Source organism: Myripristis murdjan, chromosome 9 (assembly GCF_902150065.1).
Source record: "Myripristis murdjan chromosome 9, fMyrMur1.1, whole genome shotgun sequence".
Taxonomy (NCBI): Eukaryota; Metazoa; Chordata; class Actinopteri; order Holocentriformes; family Holocentridae; genus Myripristis; species Myripristis murdjan.
Genome location: NC_043988.1, coordinates 27,925,240 through 27,953,098, shown reverse-complemented (window position 1 = coordinate 27,953,098; position 27,859 = coordinate 27,925,240). Strand labels below are relative to the sequence as shown.

Genomic DNA, 27,859 nt, shown 5'->3' with positions numbered 1-27,859 from the left:
TTTGGCCACAGTTATGTCATTTTGACTGTGCACACTCCTTCACATGTGTTTTAACATGAAGAATAAACCAGCTTTTACCCTGCCAGGAACCATAAGAGACTGAGATGAAGGCACCCACCAAATGGCAAACATACTTATTGGGTATGGACAAAATAATGGAAACATTTGAAAGACAAAAACTTTGAACTGAATTATCTAAATGACAAATACAAAGGGAACTGCGTGCAAGTCTGATTAACGTGAGAGATCTGACAATGACCACTTTTACATGAAAATTTTCACAAATCAAAACAGGATAAAAGAGTGATCCTGAACTCCCGAGGCATTTCTATGTTATAATCTTTTGAGAACTGAGTCATTCATCATTACAGGGACAGTGGTTGCAAAAATCACCACATTATGCAGTTGAAGAGCTTTCCTACAACTCATTTGGCTACTTGAACACTTGTAAATTTTCCAACTGGTCTGCTACCTTGCCCAGCTGCTGTAAGAAGATGAGGTGCCTCTCTTCAAACTGGGCCGGCTCTTGGCTCTCGAAGCCCCCCGTCACCCAGCCGGAGCCCACCGTCCTGTTTGGCAGAATGTCACTGTCCACGATCAACTCGTAGTCTGTGGACACAAAGAACAGCACCCAAGAGTCACTCTTACAGCTCAGAGATTAATGAACTGAAACAACACCAGTCTACTCATGGATTGAAAGTAACTTCTTTGGTTGTGAAAACATTTTGGGACAAGCTGAATAGGTCCCCTCGAGTCATTCTGCCACTGGTCGTAAAAACCTAAAAGTAGAACCATTTAAATGTCAAGCTATACTGCAGCCTCTCTCCATCTGTCTCTCCCTCTGTTTTAACATGTACTGTATCTAATAACTGTTGCTGCCATTGGATTCAGATGCTGCTTCCTCCCTCATTTCCTATGTCAGGTTTTGGTTATAGATGGCTGTCTCTACCCTGTACATTCCTTAATAACCGGGTCACAGTTCCGACTAAAGAGGATGATTTGTTTATCTGTATTACTTGATATAGCAACTCTTCTTCATAGCACTGTTTAGTTTGAAGACATAAATATATTTTTAAAGTAGTCATGAATAGGACTGTAAAGCATTTGTGATAGTTATTTGGCAGGCCTTTCTCTCTCTCTCTCTCTCTCTCTCTCTCTCTCTCTCTCTCTCTCTCTCTCTCTCTCTCCCTTTCTCTCTCCAGCATAGCCACTTACGGGCAGAACAGGGTTCCCACTTTGTAAAAATGCCAAATTCACAGACTTTTCAATGACTAAAATACTGAAATTCGATGACCTATATATGGATAATGGACGTTTTTTCTCCCCTGACAAACATTATAAATGAACTTCAGATTCAGAGGGCTCTTTAATGTTTATTAAAGACCCCATGAAATGGACTCTTTCTTTCTTGATTGGATGTATTTCCTGCTGAAACAGGATGTTTGGGTAGGATCATTCACAATTTTAATTTACACCCACTAGTGTAGGATGATGCCAGGATTTAAGATACTCTGTTTTACAGGGAGTAGCGGTCACGTGAGGTGATTTCATGGGGTCTGTAACAACAATAATTTATGAACAACTAGTGACTGATTTTTTTTTTTTTTTTTTTTAAATGAAGCTGACACAATGTTCAGCCATATTCCATGATCTGTCCCAAGAATTTAGTAAATTCCCTGAATTTTTTTAACTGGAATATAGATTTTCAAAAATTCCATGACCAGGGGAACCGTGACAGAAACATACTTCAAACAGCATGAAGATGTCACAAATACTGTCCCTCCTTTGCTCAGCCCCACTTTCCTCACCCCCATTTTCAAAATCAGCTGACCGAAAGCTCAGAAAAGGAGCCTGGACTCTTCCTTACTGACATGTTTATGATGACGGACACCATGATGATTAGGGCTGTGCAGACATTTGAGATTCCACCCTGGTGTGACCTAGATTCCCCCCCACCTCTTGTGTAACTCCAACAGTGGCTGTCTGGCCGGCTGGGTGAGGGGAACAGACTAACCGGGTGTGAAGAGGCTGTGGAGGTCACGGATGACAGCGCGAAATGTGGGCCTGAATGTCGGCTCGTAGTCCATGCAGCTGGTGATCAGGTTGGCGAGTTCAGTCCACTTTGGCGCAGGGAGCTGGTGGCGGTCCTCATAAAACAGACTTTTCTGTAACATGGCGAAAAGTGATCTAAGTCATGTGTGGATGATAACAGTGTCATTATTTTATTTCCAAGATCGAATCAACGCTAAATCAAACAGGGCAGAAAACTGCTCTACACAGGCTTTAAAGCATGCTGCACTTCAGTCACACCAGAAAAAAAAAAAAAAAAAATATATATATATATATATATATATATATATAATTTATGTCAGAACAGGGATTTTGCCTTTGGCATTTGACACATAACACCTGCTAAGCTTATTTAACAGTTTTTAATTGTTTGGGAGAAAAGCATCAGTTAACTGCCCAAATGGTAAATGTCAGCTTTAGGAATTGCATTAGGACTGTAACACATAACGGTTAATGATCTGGGTGATATCTCAATATTATCATTGATCATCTTTCATCTTTACAATTATATTGTAATGATTTTGTGATCTGGGTTACCGTGACATACAATGATGCTGGCTAAACTGATGATAACACACACATTTTTATTTAAGGGCTAGAAATTAAAAAAAAAAAAAGACATCAAAGAGCTTGAGGAATATTATCTGAAAATTTTAGTTTTGTTTGACATCACACGTAATAACTCTATGGGATGAACAATTTGGTATTTGACTTCAACGTGATTCAGCATACATGAGTCATACCATTATGTTCACCGCTGAGCAACAACCGCTGGTTTAGAGATTAGAACCAGCGACCTACCGGCTCCAAACCCGCCTCTGAAACCTCTTGGCTCCCTTACCTTAGAGTTGTCCAGCGTTGCTAATGGTTTCTCTCCCCCGCTGCAGATCTCCCACAGTGTGGTGCCAAAGCTCCACTTGTCTCCAGCCAGGCTCAGGTTGGCAGGATCCTCAATACACTCGGGGGGCACCCAGGGAATCCGCTCAATCAGGACTGATCACAAAACACAACAAGTCAACCCACTGCAAATGGAGTGTTTAATAATAATACTTTTAAGACAAAATTTGGATTCTCAGAATGTGTACAATGTCAGTGGTGACAAAAAATGTTTCCTGAATTATGCCTTGCTTTTTGTATTTAGCAATAAAATGGAAACATCTTGTATAAGAAACACAACTATATTTATTTCACATGGAGTGCCAGTTTCCTATAATTCACTGCGACTCTATTATGCTCTGTAACACCAACCTAATAAAAAGCAGGTCAGTGTCAAGATCACACTTCAGTAAATCTACATCTTTGTTGGATGGTCAACTACTGCCCCCTTCTGACGAACTAGGGGTACTGCTCCAGTCATAATGCACAGAAGAAGAATAGCAACTCACTGTCTTTGGGCAAGACGGTGATGCTGATGCCAGGGTCACTGAGTTTGATGAAAGGTGGGTTCCCCGTCCGTCGATCCTCTTCCCTGATCAGGAGAATGTTTTTGGCACAGACGTTCCCATGGGCGAGGCTCTTCTCCTCCTGCAGATTCAGAAAAGGAGGAGGTCAGTCAGTTACCTTCCAGCATGGGGAACACAATCTGTAATGCATTTATGTGCAGAGATGTGCACAAGGATCCTACAGGCGCAACTAGCAGAGATGAAACCCAACAGGTTTGCTTATTGTTTGCAGGATCACTGTATACATTTCTGTTACAACTTTGATTCATTGATGAAACAGAAAACATTTTAAAAACATGGCAAGAAAATGCTGAAGTTTACAAGATGTCTTTATGTGCATTATAAAAATAACTTAAAAAAGGTAGTAAGTGAATGTTAAAGCATGTGGCAAACCGACACCGTTTTCTTGCACTTTGCCAGCACCTGTAAGAGCTGCCGCTGTCAACACCAAACTAACTTATAGTTGCCAATACTCTGTGAACAGCTGGTCAGTAAGGCAGGAACTCATACCAGGAAGTGCATGGCCCAGGCCAGCTGCTTCGCCACCTCCAGCTTCCACAGGATGTTTACAGAGTTCTTGTTCTTCTTCAGGTAGGTGTCCAGTGAACCAAACTTCACATACTCCTGCACCATTATGTCTGCAACATAACGTAAGCACATACATCAATAGGAATTCAGTCAGTTGTCTTATCCAGAGTGACTTCTAAAGTTGGGGGGTCAGAATCGTTCACAGGTACACTTGCTGAACACTTAAACAGCGATTGATCACAATGTGTTTGAATGTATTTTTTGGTGTAACTGCATTCCATCAACCTGCCTGGTCTCATGCAAATAGTGCTTTCCTTCATCCTGGCTCTAATTTATATTGGTTGGGGGCAGACAGATACAGTTTGCTGGTGTTCCTCGATCAATATAGTCCCAAATGAAAAATCACATGTAAATTTTTGACGGGCAATACCCACCCAGCCCCACTGTACTGTGATGCAGGGAGACAGGGAAGATCACTGTAGAGTGGAACCCTCACCAAATAACACAGAAACTATCTGGCTGTATAAACTACACCTGGGATAAGTCTTCTTTCTATTTTAGGTGACCCACTCCATCAAATTCTTCCAGGGTGGACTTTTCCTTCAAGAAACACGTCAATATTTCCTCACTGGGCAGAAGTTTGAGCAAGTCAGACAATCCTTGTAAATCCTTGACAGGGGCCTTGGGGGCAAATGTACTAAAGCAGGAGGGCGGGTCTTGTTAGGTGATGGCCGAGCACGTTAGCTAAAAGAGCCTCTTGAGCTGGGTATTACAACCCTCCTAAGAATAGCCCACCACTGCCCATGGTTTAATCACCGCTCTGAGCCTCAGGGTGGTAGAGGCTGGTCAAGATTATCTGAGGACTTCTGATACCATAATGACATAAGCTTATAAAACATGGTGCCAGGAGTCTATGTGTGTGTGTGCACGACCGAACAGCTAGCATGGCAACCTCTCCCAGTGATGACGTAAGCTTACACTGCCAGTCAACCTGAGTCTGTGGTGTGTAAGTGGGTCTGTGTCTGGCTGGCTTGCAGGACTTGCTCTTAGCATTCTTTTTTACACTTATCACCATAATGACATAAAGTGTTTTGGGCAGTGTTTGTGTGTCTTTAAGGCTCACTTACTCTCTTCCCCGCAGACACAAACGCCATAGTTAAGGACCAGGTGCTTATGGGACAACTGGCTCATCATGCTGGCTGCTTCAAAGAAAGACTGTAGAGAAGGAGAAAGGAGATGGATGGAGAAAATTATTTCATGCCCAAAACAGAAAACAGAAGCTATACAAGCTGCGCTGAATGAACCTCTCATGAAAATAGGTTTCATTCCAAAAGGCAATACAGTAAGAATGGGAACAGGCTGTCAAACCCTAAATTAAGCAGAATGGGCAAATTGACTTTTGACAAGGATGGATAATGCATAAGAATTATTTCAGCTATTTATAAACTTGAGTTACATAAAAAAGCCCTAACAAAAATACACTTGTTGAAAATTCCTTTGGGAAAACATGGAGTTTATGATTTTTATCAGTGGTACGATGACGCAGCCAGTTGGGTGGAAACAGACTTGTATTGTACCGTGTTGTTGCTGAAACCCTGGAAGCTGACATAGATGATGGAGAGTCTTGCCTCAAAAGGATTACAGTGATAAAACACTGTTTCTGACAACTCCTGCACTGCGGATGCTGAGCAAATTCCCACCTGACTAAGATAGACTCTAATGAATTTTCCACTGAGAATGAAAGACTTTGCGTGTGTACCACGCCAGCAAATGGCAACATTCTTGTTTTCATTGGCTAAATTACACTAAAAACTGAAATACAGCTATTTCTTTTAAATATCATCAGAGCTATTTGTGTAATCTAGACGCAAACAACATTGATTTATTTAAACTGTGTTAATTTTTACTGATGAGTGATTCTAAAATTCATGTCACAGGCTGATTTGTGAGAGAGAGAGAGAGAAAAAAAAAAGCAAAAACCAAACAAACAGAATGCTCATCCATTCTGAGAGACAAAAAATCATTGACATTCAATCAGGACACCCACACTGAATGAAAAACAAAACCTCACTGGGCAGAGTGTGAATTCACCTGGGCTGGTTGCCCAAATATTATAACTGCATTGGAAGCACTGAATACATCTATTATCTATTATAAAGTAGCTGGTTACTTGCCAGAGTGTGCGGTAAAGTTGCAAAATTTACCAACCACAGCCTGAACTTCTGTTCATTTCTCAGCCTGCTTACAGTGTCAGTAAAACTACATATCTGTTAATAGTCAACAAGGCAAAAATTCCCTCTAGCCTCTCTAGGTCTTTGATATTTTTGGATTATTATGTTTTTATTAAAATCCAATTTTCTGCAGCTGCAATGAGCAAATACCTCCGCGACGAAGAATAAAAGTAAAAGTCATTTAATTACATGCAAAAGCTTTTACTGTAAACAAACTTTACCAACCTCAGAGTAATTCCTGTGGGCTTGGTCCAGGACTTTCATGACCACCTCTGTTTGGTGCATGAGCCCGCAGTCTCCTGGCTCCTTGCGCACGCCTTTGAAGATCTTGGTAAACGTCCCTTGACCTAGACTCTCATTCTGAAAAGGCACAGCGACAGATTCTGTGTTGGCAGAGTGAACTCCACTGATGAAGCATTATCACTGTATAATGTGCTAATGTTGTCATATCAAAATTTTGATACTGGTAACCGCCCAGATGGTGCAGTTTCTAAAATGATACACTGGACAAAAAAGACCCAAAAAAAACAGGGGAAACTCCAAGTTACTTCTCTCTATTTTTGCATGCCAGCAGCATTAGGATTTTTAAATTATGCTAATGATTACATGAAATAATCTAGGGATTTCAGGTAAAATATTAGCCTGGCACTGTGTTGTTAGACAAATATGGTACCACAGCGGTTTTTCAGAACTGACACTTCATGCAAGACTGTGATCAATCAAATGCACAGACCTGTACAATATTGTAGGATTAAAAAAAAGAAAGGTTTGGGATATTTCTTATATTGAAAAAGCTTACAAATTCCAGATCTTCTTTCCTGATCTTGTGGAAAACCATTTGGCTGATGTTGTGTCGATGTAAGGACGGAGTCAGAGGCACTTCAGAGCCCTTGTTGCTCCTGCATACCAGAAGGCAGGATTTTTCTGTTGGTGAGAAAATAAATAAATCGATAAATAAATAAACCAACTTCTGGCTGAAGCTTTCATGATATCTGATTTTCACTACACACTTATCGTGGCCAAAAGAATTCCCAATAGCAACATCATCATGATACCTAGGGAAAATTAGAAATTAGAAAATAATAATAATACTAATTAGCATCATATCTGTAACATTTGTCTTTAACTTCGCTTATCATGTGTTTTATCGCTTTTTGGCAAATTAATTATATTCAAAATATGAGTGTAGGCAGGTGGAGAGTTTTTAACATATCAATATTTCATTTTTTAAATATCACAGTTATCATCAATACCAGTATATCGCAACACCTCAACTTCTAACCAACCACCAACTACAAAACAAACACTAATATTTTTTCCAAGTGTTATAAGTTCTAAGTGATCACAAACACACTAACTTAGAAACTTGAGCAATGAGCAATGTATGAGTCAGAGACAGAGCACACGTTTTCGGAAACTGCCCATTAAGCCAGCAGGATATCGCCAAGAAAATAAATTCATACTGTGATTTATTTTGCACAATACTGCGATCGCAACATGAATTGTACTACATGTAAACACAGCTGCTGTTAGACTGATTTAAAACTAGAGAGAAAAAACAATTAGTGGATAAAATAAATTAGATGCTGCCGCTTGGTTTGTACAAAACTGAGCATTTTCTCCAGCTTAATTTCTTAAAAGCCTTGACTCTGTTCAACAACAGAGACTAGAAAATAATTGTAAAAAACAGAAATGCAGCCTCTTGTGTATACTGATTGACATGAAGCCCAGCTGTTCGATTTTGATATCTCACATTTCACACAACTGCTGCAAAGATCTACAAAACTTGCACAAACACACCTGGGACAATCCTTGGTTCTGTTATAGTTTTACCTTTGGATTTGGGCGGGCAGCACTTGCTGAACTGGAAAATGACGCCGTCTGAACGCACAGTTTCCTTCTGGTAGCAGCTGAGCAGTTCCTGCAGGCTGCTGAAGTTCCTTTTGGTTCCACTGAGGTTGAACTCCCCGCTGGCCGACCTCGTTATCTGGCAGTGTTTGTACTCTACAGCATCGTACACCTGGCAGACGGACAGTGAAAATGGATAAGTGCTTCAGTCATGCAGTCAGGAGTGATATCACAACACCAAAACTCTGGCCCTGACACAACTCCACCTCCATGCACAATGACACTATGAGAACTGGGACTAAAACAACAGCGTGAACTTACACTAAAAAGCTTTTAAAAATGCAATAATCTCACAACCAGCCACTGATAGTACACCTGTGTAAGCAGCAGAAATTCCTAAAAATGCTGTAGAATCTATTTTCCTGACATGCATCTTCCTCTTCTCTTCCACACCAACAGCAAAACAGGAAAAAAAGAGTACCATCAGAGCACGGCGGTCATGTGGATAATGATTTTCTGGTAAATGTCATCTTAAATGATTGAGCTTTTACAAGACTTTATGTGACTGAGAATTTTATGTGAGCTGATAAAAGTAAATGTGATGTGAACCACAAGAAATAAGTTCTAGAAAAAATGCCTCTTAAATCAGTTAAACTGCAGTACTTTTTCAGCAGTAGTACAATACTAAGGCCCATTACATGGTCATTACATGGTGTATTCAAGGAACGCAGACGTTTGCAAATGCAGAGGACGATGTAAAGCCTGTTCCGCGTATTCTTAAATACAAAAATGTGCACCCCAAAAATTTGTAATGAAACTTCAATGTCTACTGCAATATCACATGTTTCAGGTAGGGACACTAAATGAAAATTGCTGGTAATGAGCAGCTACTTACACTGGAACTATGTTCAAATGTAAACAAATATAAATGTGTGCAGATTTTGAAGAGAATGTGTTAGAATTAATATGTACTGGGTTTTTTTTTTGCAACACAGAACATCATGTAAAACACACGCTCCTACACAGTAGCCATTTTTAAATCGCCCTCACCAGCGTAACATCGCCTTTATTTCCCCTGTGCGGAAATAACTCACCTAACCTCAGACTGGACCTACAGGAGTCCATCTACATCCGTGTACTATGTAGGCAAACAGTTTGCACAGCTTTCCGTGTGTAGACCATGTAACTGGCCTAAGTGAGCATAATTTCACTGTATTTCATTTTTTACCTTATTTCCTCCACATAGTCTCAATACCTCAGGTTTGCATTACGTACCCCAACAGGGAACGTCAAAAAGTACTTATTGAAGTCCTTGGGGCTACACCTCAAAATGTACAAGCCCCGCTTGTTTCCGGACTTCTGAAGTCTGTTGATGGCAAACTCCATTCTACAAATAAAACACAAAACACAAAACATATTAAATCTCAAATATTCATCTTCCTTGTTATTCTGCAGAGAAATGCACTATCTCAGTTAAGGTAGGGAATTAACACTGATTACCTGCTGGTAAATTTCCGCTGCAATTTTTTATGCTAATGATGCTGCATATTATGCCTGTATAATTTGGTACTTTTGCACTCATGACATTAAGATAATGCCGGCCTGCCCATATGGTATATGTTGTTATTTTGTGTGCTTTCATTGTGTTTTAATGTTATCTGTATTCAGTGTGTGTGTGCGTTTTTTTTTTTGTTTTGTTTTGTTTTTTGTGTGTCATAATTCATTCGTATTGTAAACTTTATGAACCACATTTCCCAAATTATGTTTTAATGTGCTGGAGTGAATTGATTTTGCCAGATGGCAAACCACAGAGGTCTGTCACACAGTTTTGGAGCATTTCTACCAGTGGTTACAAGAAACATGCCACCATGTTGGGAGAGAGACAAAAAAAAAAAAATCAGTAACTGCAACGTCATCACATCTGTGCTCAGCAGTCTACAAAATTATCTTTTTCCCCCTTTAGAGTTAAAAGAGGAAGAAGCAAAAACCTTAAATAGCAAAGTTTTGATTAAATTTCTTACACATACCAAATGCTATACCATTATACATACCAAACCTATACTTTACTGATGCATTCATATATCAGGCACTGTGGCCGGTGGCCAAAAAAGTTAATTTCCTGTCTTGACTTTAACCCCATCAATATAAAAACAAAAAGCTTCATGACTGCTTTTGAATCTTGGCTAACATCAAATATGACAAACATTAAACAACCTGTGCATGTTGTTACTAGGCTCTGCTGCTTTTGGTGAAATAAAAACAGGCACAGTTACTCTTAATTTTACTCACGAGATGGGGCCATGGCAATGGGAAGTGATGGCCTCGACTATCCTGGGAGGCGCCACCTCTTTACAAAGATAATGATGTGCATCTGTAGTCAGCCGGTAGTAGCCATCGATGAGGGAAACAAAGGACAGAGCTTCGGCCAGACTCGGGAACTCCAGCTCCTGAGATGAAAGACAAAGGACAAACATATACATCAACTGGATTCTATCATACATAAACATGACTTCCACCCCTCTCTAAAAATCTGTGTGTAACAACAAATGAAATTCCTCCTGTTGTGTAATCAAGCTATATGGTTGCTTGCCACCAGCCACCAGACAAATGCTCTTACATCTTTGCTAAGTTCTCTTTCAAACCTCGTTCAGCACGTTACTATCACTGACGCCAAATCCTCTGAACTACTGCTCCATGCTGACAAGGATTTTGGAGCACTGTTTGCATGGCAGCATTCTCTGATAAAGAGGTGAAGGGTGGAGGAAGCCCATTGTCTGCGGCCTGTCTGTAAATGTTAAGTTCTGTCATGTGACTTGCCAATCGTTTTGGAGGCTCTCTCAGGGTTGCCTTTCGAGCCCCTGGAGTGAGCTGGCCTAAAGTTGCTCTCTCTCAAAAGTATCCTGCTGCTGACAATAATGTCAGACACACACATAAGTGAATTACATGTGTCGCCTGTGCACACATCCTCCTTGCAACTTTTACTTGATTATAGGAAGGTGATGTTACATCTAAATCCTGCTTTTGAGCCTGAGGTTAGCGAGTCTTCTTATAACTGCCCCATGCGGGTGCTGCTTGCTTTTCACCCACCGCCTTTTACAGAGGAGAGTGAGAGGCAGCCTAATTCACTCTGTTCTGTAAGAGTTTTGCACATCCATGTGCAGAGGAATAAGGGGTTTAGGAAAGGCATCCAGCTTTTTGCATCTTGGGCCCCTTGTCAGAGAGGGAAGGCTCTCACTTGTCAGACTTGTCACACTCGTCTGAATCGGTTTTACAGCCTGGATGTGATACTTTCACTGGCTCATTCAGTTCTGACTGTGGTACAGGGAAAGGTGGTGTTGGCTCTTGGTGAGCCAAGGATTTGGGACACATAATGAGAACGTTTTGTTACTTAACATAACTTCCAGTTCTGTGAGAACTGAGTGAGGTATCTTTCTGTACTTCCCTCCTTGTAATGGGCACGTAGAAGAATTGGGTTTGAGAATGTTGTGTGTGTGGTCGCAGGGGGGTAATATGGGGAGGTGTTGCCCCACCACAGGTGTTTGGTACAAAATGTTTTTCTAATCTTCCACTCACTTTGGAAATTAGCTAACCACCATTTAGTTCCTATTAATTTAGCTGTCTGGTGAAAAAGTGAAAGAAGCTGGTGAATTTTGCAATGTGCCAGACAGTATGGTGTATGACAAAAACACAGTTTCCTTGCGTGGTTACAAGAGAAAACAGAGGTTCAGTGGATCAACTGAGTATTACCAGATTCTTGCCATCTTGCTTGTTGATGGTAACCACCCGGCTCTCCACAGCACCCTCCTTGCTGGCCTGTTTGATGCTGACGTCAGTAACATCTGGGAAGTCACACAAGGTCTGCAGCTCCTATCCGAACATCATTATTAACACAACACTTATGAATCAAAACTTATATATATACATATATATATGTTAAGTCTGAACAATGATGGAGCCATACCTGACCCATCTTCTGAGCATCATATAAAACAAAAAACAATAACAGCTCCTTATTAAAACTAACATCATCAAGTATGATCTATTTGATGATGCTGATGACTATGGCAGTGATTTCAGCGGTAATGTAATGTGCTGTTACAGTTAGGTAGTTTTGTGGAGCCCTTGATGTGCAGCTGTGTGCAGTCAGCCCAACAGCGGCTGCTTAACACAAGTCATTCTCGATTTGGCCTTTTTTTTTTGGTACAAAACAGGAATTACAGTCTGGTCAAGATGAGCTCATGAAGGAATAGCATACCGAGGCTCAATGACACTACGCATGTTGTGAAAGCCTGCGTTTTCCACAACAGAGACTCTCATATCCATGGCTATAGGTGTACTAGTCACCGCGGTGATTTCTTTTGCCCTTTTTGAATCAGATGGGAATGGCTGCGCCTGCCGAAATGCTGCAGTGATAGTTTGTAGCGTGTGTCTCACTCCTTGTTTTCATCTAGTTCCACAATGGGGTGATGTCGGTGTAAATGAGCTGTCATGTTTGAAGTATTCCCACTGGTGTAACCTCCTCTTGTCTAGCAGATGTGACATATCGTATCCACCACTCTCTCGCCATTGCCTCATAACTCACAGGGAAACCAAAGTGGCTCCAAACACCAGACCTGTTTGTTATTGGAGGATGTTCTATCTCTGATACAGTAATGGCATTACTAGCCATATTGGAATGAGCTAGTTAAACTTAGGGTGCCTCTCAACATGCCTCACTGGAGCTGCTCTGGAGTGTTTTTCTTTGGGGATGGGAGAGGCAGACAGCATGCTGCCTGTTGCATTGTGTTGGCTGCCTTGTTGGGGGCAGTGGCTCCGTTCTCTTTATACATTCATAAGTAGCACAAAGAACATTAAAAAAATTGGCAATGACAACCTTATTTCAGTTTGTGACGTGTGCCGAACCAAAAGCCTCATACCGTACGGGTCCATATGAATATGTGTATTGTTACACCCCTATTCCTGAGCTCTTATTTCTCTTAGGCTCCAGTCATTTGACAGTGTCCATCTGCCTGTCTCTTTGTGTTTAAATTATTTTGGCATAGTATCACTATCCGGTGAGAGAGCAACAACATGGATAGCTCGCGACACAAATCCAACCAAGGTGGACGCGTCATTGTAACACAGACACTCCAAGAAAAATTATCAATCAGTGCTGACAGATAAAAATAATGGAACAACATGGCCACATTCTCATTTGTTTACTTGGAACTTGTGTCTGCTATCATCATTTTAAAGTGATCTTTGGGCCATCGACAAATATAGCTCTATAGCTCTGACCCTAGCAAAGCTGTTTACTGATGGCTTATTAGTGATCCGTGGACTGTATCGGTGTACACTGCGGCACTCATTTTAAGATTATCAAAATAACCCAGTCACCTAAATGTCTCAAATGTAAAATATATCACAGCCATGAAATAGTAGCAGAAGACAGTGCTCCTGGTACATACCTGCTCAGAGTCTTTGTGCCTGTCACGACACCACTGGATGCCACTGTCTGCTGCCACCAGGATGGTGAGCAGGCCACCGGCGGGTTCCCTGACCTGGAAGGTCTCTGTGTAGAAAGCCTTTTCCAGGGACTCCATGCTGATGAGGTACTTGAGCTTGAGGTCTCGAGCTGTGGCCCGACACTGACTGAACTGCTGGATGAAGCGTTTGAAGCGAAAACGGATTCGCTTGCGTGTCAAGAAGTTGCAGTCCTGGATCTGAGCCCTCATGTCCTTTGGCAAGAAGGATTTGTAACTGGAAGTAAGCAAGAGAGACAGTGGATGAGTTTCAACATCAAGCACCTGTTTGAGAATGTGAATGTGAAATTTCTGTAGGGCCAATAACTGAGCAACCACCCATAATGTAGCATCACCCGTAGTTTAACCAACCAAGGTTTAATTTGAACAATTCTTCACAACATTTCTAATCAATTAATGTCCGTGGTTGGGCTGTGCGTGTCAGCGAGCTGCGCACACAAAACAAGCTTTCAGGACGTCGTTTGGCACAGACCTCAGTGCTGACTAGCTACTCTCCAAAAATATGTTCTTAGTTGAACCACATTCATAAACACATTCATAAATTCTCAAGTCTCATCAACTATTTATTGTTGTTATTATGAAACCCACAAAAAGCACACAGCTGCACAACACATGCCAGACACTGTATGATTCAATCCGTTGGTTCAACTGTTCAGTTGCCAGTGTGTGTGTGGATTTGTAGCTGTGGGCTGTGGGCTACAAAAACTGTCATGTTTACAATGACTCAAATACACTGGTCCTGAATTAACTACTGTCTGAAAGAATCTCAAGTAAGTTAAAAGAATCACACCACTGGCACTTATTCAGTTTCTTTTTGTTTTGTCAAGAGCTGATGAGAGGTGCAGGATGGGATTTTTGTGTCTAACCTACAGCAATGTAATTCTGAATATAAGAATGCCGATAGTGATTGGTAGTGAGAACAATAAAATAAGTTTCTGGTTGTGTTTTCATTTCAACAAACTTGCCACTGAATGTAATTTGCTGTTGGTAGTACTCAACTGAACTGTACTCAAAACACACAAAATTAAAAAAATAAATAAATAAATAAAACTTGCTCACTCACTTAAAGAATGAATCTTTTTTGTCTTAAACTGCTGTTAACATTAATCTTCAACAAACATGGGGTTAGTAAGCCATCCAGAAAGCAGAGAAACATTTACACAGCACCACTTTGTGTACAATGGTCCAGGAGTGAGGTGAGAGGATGTTTTCCGTTATACTTGAGCACCCCACCCAGGTTTATTAATGGCCACCCAAGGATAAGTTGACCAATTCAGCATTTCCCTTATGTCAGTTTCACATCACCCCCGCCCTCGTGGTCACCATCACCATGTACCCACCACTTCCTTTTCCCACACACAGACACACAAAGTCATGTTATTAGCACAGGCTGGTTATCAAAATTTGGTACTTTTAGGGTACTTTAAATGCCTCACTACTACAGAGTATTGGACAAGGGAAGTGTCATTGAATACCATGTTGGTTTTGATCATTTCGATATGGCATTAACAAGGCGCCTCCACACATGGGGCACCTTCTGTTGCAGAAACAGAATCACCGGTGAAATAAACCAAGGTGATTTGTGACGTGAGTTGTGTTTTTTTTAATAAAACACACTACTGATGAAGAAAGTCAACAAAGCAGAGACACATGCAGGGAGGCCGGTGTGTATGCAGTGAGACTAAGAACTGTAGGTAGGTAGGCAGGTGTGTGTGCGTGTGTGTGTGAGAAAGGGAACCCAAGGGAAAAGTTAATTTAGCAGGTTAAAATAGTTTGAGTAAAAACACTAAAATAAGGTGGACAGTTAACTAGAAATAAAATAATGAAATAAGAGACTAGATACTAAAAATAGACCAATGTATTCTTTCAAATAATTTCACAATTACAGTTTCCTTCAGTGGGAAACATTATGAGACATGGCCACTGCTCTTTGCTGGTACCTTATAGTGTGGTAAATGTCCAGTGGTGACATCTGTCTCTCCTTGGCTGTCCTCGTCATGTCTAGTACAGCCATGCCGAGGCACTCCTCCTTAGTTTCATGGGAGCTGGGAATCTTCACCAAGCCGTTTACAAAATCACTCCTCCACTGCACAGAGAAAGGAGTTGTCGACGGGTCATAATCATCGCACCTTGATTACACTTAATGCACACACATTTGTGCACACATTTATCAATGTATTCACTTATGTTTTTATTTTTGTCTACCTATGTACAAAACTGCATTTGAATATTTGCATACATTAACAGAAACATTTATTTATATCCATTCCTTTAAAATAAGACCCTGAATGCATTGTTTTTGTTTTTTGTTTTTTTGTATTATATAACGTTAAGTCCAAATAGTGAACTGAGAGATGTAGGTCCCTTTGCAGGCCATGACAGACTATCTCTATCACCATCAGAGCGAGAAGCTTAGCGCTGGATTAGACTGAGAAGAATTTAACATGTCCTTAACAAAGCATAACACAAGTGATCTGTCAGGGTTGAATGTGAGCATGTTTAATGGCACCCAACCGAGAGCTGCAGCCTCAAATGACCCTGCAGTGGTGTTTTCCCCTCCCATTAAGGCTTTCCCCAAGTCACTGAGGCAGATTTCCAGGGCATAATTCCACATAATCCTTCAGTTCACCGAGGGTTTAACTCTAGTCATATTACAGTCGCCAGTTACCTAGCTTCACCTACATTCTCTGCCAAAATGAATTCAAATTTGGTCTAAAAATAGCATGCCAACACTCAGTACCAAGGCTTTTATAATATAAAGGCCAAATATTCATCCCTACTGGATAACTCTTGACGAACACTCGATCAGATGTGATTTAACACAGCTCAGTGTGCTGTACTTTCATGGATCATTACATTCTTGGCATGTTTTAGCCCATTTACTACAGGGCGTGCATACTTTATTTTACTACCGACCGTTTTCCAAAGCTGGTGCATTCAAGTGAACGCTCAAGACCTGCAGCAGTTTCCAATCAATATGTGCAATGATAAAGTAACTGTGGCAGAAATAAATCTGAGCAGGATGTTCCCTGTGACGGATAACCTTTGTCAAGCAAGGTACAAGACACTCCAAGTTGATTTTTGTTGCGTAGCGAAATGAACGGAAGAGGGACATGGGGTGTTAATGTAAGATGCCTTGTAGTAAATCATCTTAAACATGAATAAAAATTGGAACGTCCTTTTAAATCATCTACTGACTCAGGGCATGCAAGGCTCTATAGCTACAAAAAATAAGAATAATAAATGAATAAACTAATATATAATACAACTCTGCCCCAACTCTGATTTTTTTTTCTCTCATATGTGAGACAGATGATATTTTTGGTGCAGAGCAAACATGGAATCTGATCTATTCAATTCTGCTTTGGATCGCATTAATTCAAATGGAAATTAAATTGTTGGATGCAGTAGCTCATCTCCAAGCCAACCCCTGACAGTCAAAATTAGGGTTGCCAAACTCAATTGGACAACAAAATCAAGGACCTTTCAAGGTCTGAAAAACCAGCATGTTATGGGGTTGGACATAACATTGGTCAAAATTTGACATCACAGAGGCAGATTTCCATCACAGGATGGTTTTTTTTTCCAGGATGTGAAGTGTTGATCTTCAGACAGAGGCATACTGATCACTTTGTTATATTTTAATTTGGAAAAAAAAAAAAAAAAGTACTTTCAAGGCCGTCCATTAATTTACAAAATTTCCTCAAATCCACGAACTTTCAAGGATTTTCAAGGACTGAGAGAATGCTCTAAAACTAAGGAAAAAGAAATTAAAAACTAAACTTCTGTGTAGAAAACTGGAAATTAATAATGTGTTGGGAATTAACTTTCCTAACTCCTTCTGGTTCTGTGCAAGCTCAAGTATCAATTTCTTGCTTGCAAATTGCAATACTTACCTCAAAGATCACATTAGAGCTGCATCTGTGCACAGACATGGCCAATCCTCTGCTTGTGCACAAGCTGTCACATAAAAAGCTGCTTGTTTTGTGATGCCTAATCTACAAAGCTGGGCTGGTAGACGACATCTGAGAAACTATTAATTACTGTATACTATACTGTATGTATATTTTTTTCCTGGACAATCCTTTGCTTGTGCACAAGCTGTCACGTATTACTAGTGTTGTGTAAATGCCTCTACATTTGATTACACAGAAAAGGTTAAACAAGGGGCACAAAGAAGTAAGTTCATTTTTTTAACCCGCTTCTGCACAGAAGCTCTGTTTTCACAGTGAAGATAAGGCCTGATCAGCCAGAATCTGCTTACAGCCTGGATTATGTCAACTGGCTAAAAACCTCCACAGCGAAGACAACCATGGGCAAACATAAACAATGTGCATCTCTGCTGACATGTGGTTGTGAGGGATAAAAGGGAGGGGAAAAAACACTAGATATTTGAGGCCATGACCTAAGAGACAATCTGGCAACCTCATGCCACCACACTTGTCAGGTATGTGGCCTGCTTGTTCTCTGATGCCTAAGCTACAAAGCTGGGCTGGTAGACAATTATAAACAGCAAACTATTACTAGATGCACTTTATTTAAACTGTGAATTACTGTATATTTCATATGAGAGGTATTTTTGTTAAACTGTTAAACTGAGTAATCATTTTTACTATATATTTTTTTAAATTCAGTGGTGGCTGTATGCTGAGGACTTTACCTGAGAAAAGAGGTATGCCATAACAAAGTCATCAACGACAGGGCTTTCTGACCCCTTGGTGACACCAAATCGATAAGCCCGCGACGCACCACCACTGTACCAGCCAGGGAAATAGTACCTGTGGAATGAAGGAAGGAAGGAACGAAGGAAGGAAGAACAGACAGGACTTTGGGACATTTCATTTTCTAATTCCAAAGTTAAGGTAAAAATAGAAAACAAATACTGAGCACCAACATATGTTTAAAAATACCTTATTCTAAAAAACACATCCTCTGAGGATGATTCATCAAGCTGGAAGATGTGGTTGGGTGAGAACCACAAGCCGTCTCGCTCTCGGAAGAGGCCGAAAAGGCTGAGGTACGGTGGCGATACACCTAAAGGCAGACCAAAAAAAATGAGAGGGAATTAAAGGTGCATTATGAACTGTGAATACACACTCAATTCTACTGAGTGCTCTTCAAAACAGACCAGGTTATGTTATTAGAATGTTCTACACCCATTTCCCTTCTACTAAGGCTGGCTAATTTATGAAGCGACTGCACAGAAATCCCACACACGGGTACCATGTTAGACAATAATTTAGGAACAGTAAAAAATGGTCCATGCCTCAGGGCACACATTAGAAAACCATTTGTTTCCAGCAGCGACACAGGTGAACTAAAGGTCAGTGAAGATTGGCTAAAATGTCAGTCATGTTTTGTTTATCATCACACACCTAACATGAGGTTACACCAAAATGCAGGCTGGTCTGGTTTCTTCTCACCATGGGCCTCCTCTGTGTATCACTATGCTTTTATTGGCTCTTGAAATGTGCCTCTGGAAAAAACCACCAACCAAAGCAACCATATTTCTGCTTATCCATAATAAGAGTAAATAAAGGTAGACAGACTGGAAATAAAGCACAAAGCTAGGCAAGCTTTGTGCAATGAACAACCCAACGATTTTTGTGCTGATAGGTTTCGCTGTGGCCTCTTGATAACCTTATCTCAGGACCTGTGCAAGTTCCAGCAAAACAGATGAATGGGGGCCCGTTTACACACAGTCCTGCAAAGGTCAAGTACTCACTGCACGCCCTGGCTGCGTCTATGCACAGCTCCTCGGCCACGTAGTCCCCCGGTGGGTAGCTGAGGGGGGCGGAGTTGGCCGCTCCCTGGCTGGTGTGGTATAAATGAAGCCTCAGGACACTGGCAGCTGGCCTGGACTCCTGAGACTCCCGGTGGGCAGTCCCGTTTTGGTGCACTGGAGGGCATGTTGGGGTCATGGCGTCCATGGCTGGCATACAGGCCATCAACACTGTCGCGCCTTCAATCAAAGCAAAACAAAATGTCAGCGCTAAAAATTATTGCTGGTAATTAATGCCCCCGTTAGAGACCAGGGGCTTTAACGAGGAGGAAAAGCTGGAAGGTGCACAGCTAAACATGGATGTTGCATAACTTAGTTTGTGTACTTTCATACTTTCCCTTCGCTTCGGTTGTGAATGTTTTGCTTGAATGCCGTTACTTGTTACCCCATGCGTGTTTTTATATTTACCCGAGCTGCCCCAAATGCTGTTTCTACACTTTGAATACTCTTTATGATTTCTGGAAGAGCACTCCCTCTCAATAATAGGCTTATTCATTCAAAATAATAAGGAAAAACGTGTGGGCAAACTTGTGGGCGGGTAAAGCTCTTTGAGATGTAAACAGTGATATTGGGCTTTAGGCCTACATAAACTTGAAAAAGTTAAAAAACAAACAAACAAAAAATTTGTTTAACTAGCAGTGTCTAGTTTAACTAGACACTGCAACCAAAGGCTCAACTCAATGTCTGCAATAAGCAGTTCTCCACTGACTGAAGAATTTATAGAAATACTGTAGATTTTTCTTAACCCACACTTACAGATTTCAGATGGATGATCAAACTTGCCATGATGTCAACTCCTGCTCACATAAATGGTACTGAACGTTCTTAGTGTCTGATTTTTTTTTAAACTGTTGCCACACAACTGATTTCTTTGGGTTTTGCATCTGCAACTTCATCACCTGTTAAATAACCAAAGAAGTTATATAAGTGAAGTGAAACCACTCTAATTAATCAATCAGCGAAGGGAGGATGTTCAAAGAACAAACAAATTGGGGTCAGTTGAGGGTTGGTAAAAACTCTTTGGCCAAACTATGCGATTTATGTTTGTTGCAGGGATGTGGGACATTTATGATCACAGGAAATTGATTTATTTTCCACATTTTAACAGAAACAACTCCATCCACATCATGTTTTTGAACAGTCTGCCTTAATGTTTATCATCTACTTTTCCCACCATATCTTTGCTGTTTTCTATGTATTATCCATTCATCACTATTCCATAGGTTCTACAAGCATTAGCCTACACTGCAGCGTCTTAGCTATTACAAATGGACTTATCTAAATGAAAGCATTGCATAAAGCTGCCGCACAGAGGAGACCATTGTCAACTGGAAGAAACAGGTTATAAAATCTGTAAATCTAATTCCAAAATTGGGCTTCTTTCAGTGGGAGTTATCCAATACAGTCTGGGAGCACTCAAGGTTTAACTACCACTTTCCACTGTGAAGGCAGGGGATTTCTAGCTCCTCTGTGTTTCATTTTTGTTCCAAGCTTAGCGCTTGCCAAGTTTAAAAACACATAACTGCATTTCTTATAAATTAATTGAACACTTTTCACACATTAGCTTGACTGAAATACATGTAGAGCCTTTCTTACAATGTAGAACCTTATTTCCCAAAGCATCTTTTCATAGAGTTTTAGCAGAAATAATACTAATTCGGAGGGTAAAAAGTTAAGCAGAACGGTTATATCTGCCTAGCCTCAACAGGTGTCTTTGGTTTAGGAGAAGAGCATCACATAAAACCGCAAGCTGGAATTTGTCAATTTAATGTCTTCTCGCTCACAAGCACACATGTAGTAATCTTGAACCTTGTAAAACATTACTGAAGATCTTTCTCCACGCTGTGACAGTCCACTTCTCACTTTGACAAACATCTATAATGTTAAATTTTCAACTCTTTAGACTGGATTGCATAAGGAACTAAAGCCTCAAAAAACATCTTTGGATGAAAAATGATATTGACATTTATCGGAAAAGGTCCTGCGTGATGGATTAGGTTTTGATTCACACTTAAATGAGGAACAAACCTCAAAAAATCTGAGAACTTTAACCATGTTCTCTGAAGTGAGTAAGCCCGTCAGCGAAAAAACATTAAAGTGCCACAATGTGGTGTGCAGTTTGATGTAATGTCCACTCCCACAGGGTGTCAAAAAGAGGAAATGGCACTACACTAACAAAAAGATTCTTGCAAGTCAAGCTTAAATCTTTTAGTCATGGCTTAGTAATTTTTTTCCATACTCCAGACCTCCCAAAAGAAATGTATAAGCACGATAAAAGACTTAAAAAAAAAAAAAAAATCATAGCCATACTTTAATACTTTAACTCTGTAGCTGCACATGTACAGCTTTGTCATGTTTACTTTGGGAAATATGCAGCTCAAATGACAGAATTGTAAATTAATAAAATAAATGCTAAAATTTTCAACTTGGTATGCGCTTAACTACACAAAGCCATATATATTTGTGATTTTTTTTTTTTTCTTACCACAGCAAATTAACATGACACTGGCATGGTTTTACATTGCAACACACATCAGAGAAGCCACATCATAACCCAGTTAATACTTTTTGGGATCAGAGTGTATGATTTGGGGGGTTTAAAACAAGTTGTCTAATCTGGCAAGACCTGACAAGACTTTCAGACTAATGTTTGACTTCTTACGACTTTGTGAGACTGAACTTCTCAAACAAAATGACGAAACTGGGAAAAGTAAATCATCACGTGAGTTGAAGGGGAACAAAGCTGAAATGGGAGCATAACTGTATGTTTTCCCCCCTGCCATAATTTGTTATACGCGACTCCACAGCCTGGTGTTATAGTTGGAATAGTGGCAGTAAGTTGTCATTTCCACTAACACGCCAAATTTGCTGTGACAAATCCAGTCAAACATGAGCAACTCGGCTAACCCGTTACAAACTTATCACAGGCCGATATCTCGCTCGCTAACGTTAGCCTCCTACTTTAACTAGCTTAGCCAAATAGCAGCCTCACACACCCACCCACCCACCCTGTAAACAGATTATGCAACTACATTTCAGCTTCTTGGCACTCTAACACTGCATTTCTATACCGAACGAGTCACACCGATAAAGTGGAGAAAGCTGTCACTGAATGAATCGCTTGGTACGAGCAACTTACTGTGGTCGATTAGCCAAACCTGCAGCTAGCTCGCTGCTAGCCTGCTAGGCCAGCGCCGCACGGCAGGACGGGGGCGAGCCACTGCTGGCGGTTGACAGCTCCAACCAGGGCACTACTGCCTCAGCTTCTGAAAGATCAGCATCCAAACACTGACCAAAGGAGAAGACAACGTCCTTATATTGACGACTTATCCCGAAGTGTCCTTACTTCCATTCCGCAGTGTAATTTGCTCGCCTGCACATCTCAGTCCGTGTGATACTTTGCCATTTGGCTAGCGGTAACTTGACGTTAGCTCGCGGTTAATGCTCGCTACAACACACCGCGCATGGTTACAGATGGGTCACAATGCAAACACTTCATTTGCACAGAAGCGTCTGCCCATACGAAGTTATTTAGGTGGATTTTCACGACCGCAGAGACGCCAAATACAACTTCCCGGCGGTGCAGCTCCAACTCTGACAAGCTACTGGGCCAGTTAGTGTGCCAACTGCAACTGTGCACGCAGCCGAAACCCTGTGTGTGTGAGTGTGTGTGAGTGTCAGTCAACAAACCAGCCTCTCCCACTACTGATGCCTTCATGGACTGTCCGAAATATAGACATCATGAGGTCTCTGCCCCAGTGGGTCTCAAATGGAAGTCAGTGAGTTTTTTTTTTTTTTTTTTTTTTTTTTTTTTTTTTTGTATAAATGTGAATTTAAAGAATTATCAGTCATGCATAATTCCTAAAATTAGGAATTAGCCTAGGCTCTAATGAGTTCAATTAAAAAAAAAAAAAAAAAAAGTGAATTTCCCAGTTTGGGATCAATAAAGTATACCTATCTATCTATCTATCTATCTATCTATCTATCTATCTATCTATCTATCTATCTATCTATCTATTTTAAGAAAAAAGGAAATGTACAGTTCTGGTTTAAATCTGCTGCTGGTGGTAAGACAATAAAGAAAAGGTATTTGTGATAGCAGTAATACAGCTGAAAACGAGGAGATACAAATGAAAAAGAAGCAAAAACAGAGCCAGTAAAATATTGTCAGTATCAGGCTGTTGTTTCAGATTCTGATGGTTTTGGAAGTCTTTATACAGGCATTATTTCCACCTTTTATGCACTGGTCAGTGGATACTTGGCTGAAAAAAAAAATGTTTCAAAAGGGGTACTTTATTGAAAAAGGCATAGGAATGTATGGATTTTTACCATTACATATTATTGTTTGGTATCTGCCCTGCACCTGTTTGGGTGAGCAATGCATTGTTGACAACTTGATATATGAGATGATACTATTTGCATGTTATATTGGATTTAAACGGTTACATAACAAAAAATATGCAAAACTGCAAAATCATACCTTCTCAAAGTATGACGGCTCAGGCTAAAAAAATTCAAGATAAAAAAGATATATTTCTCTAGGGATAAATGAGGCATCATTTGAACATTTTGGTAATAATCACAGGACACGCTGTCACTGTCTGTTCCTCATTTCCTGTCCGCAAAGATTCTGCAACATGAAGACGCAGCATTAGAGAGCAAAAGGAATTAGGAAATCTTGTCAATCCAAAATCTTTATCAGCACAATGACCCAGAAGAGACTGCCTCCCTCATACATGCAAACATATTTATTTTGGACATCAGCACAAACCACGCACAAGCTCTGGCAAGGGCCACTTTTGCAGTAGATGATAACAGACAGCATAACTGCAGCAGGTTAGCTGATTATTTATTCAAAGCTACTGCCATACAGTGTAACTTAATTAAGTAAGTAAAGCTTTATTCATATACCATTTTTTTTTTAACAAAATGCTTCACACATGGTAAAAAACCCAGAATACATAGAAAAAATACATTAAAAAGATGCATTTAAAAAAATAACAAGAAGACATATAGATCCTAACTCTTTCTGAAGATTTCAATAGGATCTATGGAAAGGCTTGCTAAGAGGCTAATAAGATGTAATAGCCTATTTCCCACGATGAATATCTCTGCCACTGAAAATCTGCCACTGAAAATGATTCTAATTGATTCTGTGTGCAAAAGTTTGCACATGTCACGTTTGAAAGCATATACAGGTTAACAGTTTGTGAAATTTACAGGCGTGGTGCAACATACTTGCTGCAGTCATTGCGATGGAGAATTGCTAAGTATCTTAGATGATTTGTATCATCCATATTACTGTCTTGGTAAGGCCACTCATGTGCTTTGAAAGTGCAACCTGTATGTAGGTCACAGTGCCCTCGCCCATGGAGTGAACAGAATGACAGGACCACACTGTAGGGGAGAGTGGGGTAATTTGTGCCAAGGGGCAAGTAGTGCCACCCCTGTTATCTAGAAAACCATAGAAGAAGTTGGTCATGTGACCACATATTTTTGAAGAGGCATCCATTTCACTCATCCTGCAAAGAAGGGAGACACATAGCTTGAGAGGTAAGCACATTTCAGTTCAAAAAACATTTTTTTGCCCTCCAAAGTAAAATTTCTATGACCAAGGTTTTTTGATTGCTGTGTTTGAACAATTATAGAAAACTTTGAAAACAGTTCAGACAGGTTTTAGTACTTTAGTAAGCTACACCATGAGTCTATACAGTTAGCATGATGTTAGCTCAAAACAGCTGGGGGATGCATTTTTTTTTCAAAATGGTGGGCTTGGGGTAATTTGTGCCAAAGGGCTTGGGGTAAGTTGTGCCAGTGGCACAACTTGTGATTATATACTATATATTACTTTATTGTATTTTATTGTTATTGTACATTGTCTTCTTACCTTTGATCACTAAAACTATTCAGATTCAGATGAAGATGATTTGCAGGTGCTCATTTTGGAATTTTTATTTTGTTCTGGGTATGTGTTCATGTGGCGCTAGGCCTTGTTATAGAAAAGTGGCCTGTGATCCTGTTAAAATAATAAATAAATGTTAAATAAATCATTTTGTATTGAATTTGTTTTGCTTTTATATAGCATTATCATTTGTGAGATTAAAATGATCTGTTTTACTTCAATTATCAATGGCACAATTTACCCCAGTGTATTCTCTCTAATGGCACAATTTACCCCACACCGGGGGCAAGTTGTGCCACAAAACCACTTTTTTTTTTTTCAAAAGCTATATTTCTCAAACAGTTTTTATAAGATCCAAAGTAATTGTTCCCAGGGATGCACAACATCCTAAACTATATGTGCATATTTTAGTTGGAGGCATTACTGTAGTCCCCTCGCTTTAAAGGCACTCTAAGTAAAAATTGGCACTACTTACCCCACTCTCCCCTATGTGCAAAAACTCATTACATGTATGTCACATAATGTAATGAGTTGTACACGCTGAGCTGTATAACTCTGCTGGTGAGATGATGCCAACCTTTGTATACAACTAAGAAGTTTTAGCAATTCATTGTGCTAATTTGACAGACATATATATATATATATATATATATATATGTGTGTGTGTGTATAGACACACACACACACACACACACACACACACACACACACACACACACACATATATATATATATATATATATATATATACATATAAAATAGTTTAATTATTTGATTTTGTCAGATGTGATCTGAATGGACAAGGCACAGAGTGTTTTCTCTACAGTGTTTCCACCCCTCATGTAGAGGCCACAAGCCAAAGTGGTCATTTTGTGTCATTCTGTGGCGTCTCTATCAGTTGGTGCATAGTCCAAACTCTCAATTTTAAAAAAGGGCTTTTTCATAAACGCTAAAGAGGGACACTGTAGTAGGGCTGCAGTGCATAAAGCTGTCATTACAAAGACAAATGCATCTTTGAAGGATCAGTGGTGCAAAAACCATAGACACTGGTTTACAGAGATGTGAGGAAAAAAGTGGTGTGGTCAGATGAGTCATCCGTCTTCATACTCTGGCTTGAAGGCTTGATCCCTACAAAGAGAGATTCCGCTGTCCCTGTTATGCTGTGGTCTCCACCAGTATCATCAAAACACCAAATGAGGGAATATCTGTGGGAAGAATGGTGTGCGGTCTCTCCAGTACAGTTTCAGAGACTTGTAAAACCTTTGCCAAGGCACAATGAAGCTGTTGTGGAGGCTTGTGGTGGCCCAACACTTTACTAAGACACTTTAAGTTGCTTTTTCCTGTAATTTGACACCAATTTGCATGCAGATTTGCCATCTGCAGTATATAAACTTTCTCATTCCAGCAGTATCTGTGTTTATACACAGATTATTTGTCTCAGAGGTAAGAGGTTATGAGGAGCACCTGAAGGCAACATATGTGTGGTGTGCCAGTAGTTGTAGTTAAATCCCTGTCAGTCAACAAATCAGCTGCTCCTATCCAACTAGGGCAAATCACCTAGCTGCACCAGTTACAGCACAATCACAGCCTGTGTACATTCATCTTTAACAAACCTTTGGTCGCTCAAATTAAACAGTCTAGAGTCGTATAAATATACATAATACATTCACACTCAATCTTTGGTGGGTTGTACAGCAATTTAAGTTTATTCTGCTGTTTTATTCACTTGCACTGAATATAACAGCAGTTGCATTTACTTCTGTGCAGTGACACAAATGAAATGGGGTAAGCTAAGTTTGACTTGTAAGCTACCAAGCATTTTATGGAGCGTACACACTCATGCAGCCGATATTTGTGAGGGACAGACACGCTCACGGCAGCTGATGAAAAGTCAAAATAGGCCCAAAATGCGGCATTGTGGCTCCATTGCATTATGGGCACTGTTAGTGGAGAAATGGGCGTCTCTGGCTCTTCTACAATGGATTTGTCCCTGTGCAGCCATTGAATAGTGGGTGTAGTCTTTCTCTTTGATGATGAGGGACTGACACCAAAACCTGACATTTGCCATCAATGTTTTAGACAACTGTAGTTACACGGTAAATATTTCAATGTGTCGTCATATCGGTTTTGTTTGGGCAGTCAGCTTCCTGATAGATAAACAGATAGATGGATAGATGGTAAGACAGAAAGAGAGAGACTTTGACTGTGTCTTTTTGTCCCTGTGGTTGTCAATGGCAACAGCTGCTCCAAGGCAATCATCTCCCTTGGTGCAGCCCAAAAGGCACACACCTGATGCAGTTACACACACACACACACATACACACACGAGTGACAGATATGCACCATGGTGGAGCAACCTGGGGCATTCAGGTGATGCTTTTCTTTGTGCATGAACAACATACACACATACACACACACACACACACACACACACTTACAAACTTGGATGAATGAGGGCATTAGGAGACTCCTGGGGCATTCAGGTGACACTTCTCTTTGCTACCACGCGCACACACACACACACACACACACAC

The 27,859-nt window shown here is 40.4% G+C and overlaps 2 protein-coding genes across 2 annotated transcripts in view; both read right to left on the bottom strand.

Annotated features, from left to right (window-relative positions):
* Positions 1-23,086, bottom strand: part of jak2b (Janus kinase 2b) — a 36,861-nt gene extending 13,775 nt beyond the window's left edge. Inside the window, exons 1-18 of the mRNA XM_030059337.1 lie at positions 22,563-23,086; positions 19,367-19,603; positions 18,552-18,675; positions 18,302-18,419; positions 15,582-15,727; positions 13,567-13,858; positions 11,867-11,986; positions 10,409-10,566; positions 9,395-9,506; positions 8,105-8,291; positions 7,071-7,195; positions 6,497-6,631; positions 5,168-5,255; positions 4,023-4,150; positions 3,456-3,594; positions 2,912-3,063; positions 2,015-2,165; positions 473-609 (exon numbers count right to left, since the gene is read on the bottom strand). Coding sequence (XP_029915197.1) covers positions 473-609; positions 2,015-2,165; positions 2,912-3,063; positions 3,456-3,594; positions 4,023-4,150; positions 5,168-5,255; positions 6,497-6,631; positions 7,071-7,195; positions 8,105-8,291; positions 9,395-9,506; positions 10,409-10,566; positions 11,867-11,986; positions 13,567-13,858; positions 15,582-15,727; positions 18,302-18,419; positions 18,552-18,675; positions 19,367-19,589 — 2,535 coding nt within the window. The 5' untranslated portion in view covers positions 19,590-19,603; positions 22,563-23,086. The remainder of the gene's footprint in view (positions 1-472; positions 610-2,014; positions 2,166-2,911; positions 3,064-3,455; positions 3,595-4,022; positions 4,151-5,167; positions 5,256-6,496; positions 6,632-7,070; positions 7,196-8,104; positions 8,292-9,394; positions 9,507-10,408; positions 10,567-11,866; positions 11,987-13,566; positions 13,859-15,581; positions 15,728-18,301; positions 18,420-18,551; positions 18,676-19,366; positions 19,604-22,562) is intronic.
* Positions 1-27,859, bottom strand: part of hint2 (histidine triad nucleotide binding protein 2) — a 390,237-nt gene that overhangs the window by 132,762 nt on the left and 229,616 nt on the right. The gene's annotated exons all lie outside the window — the stretch shown is intronic.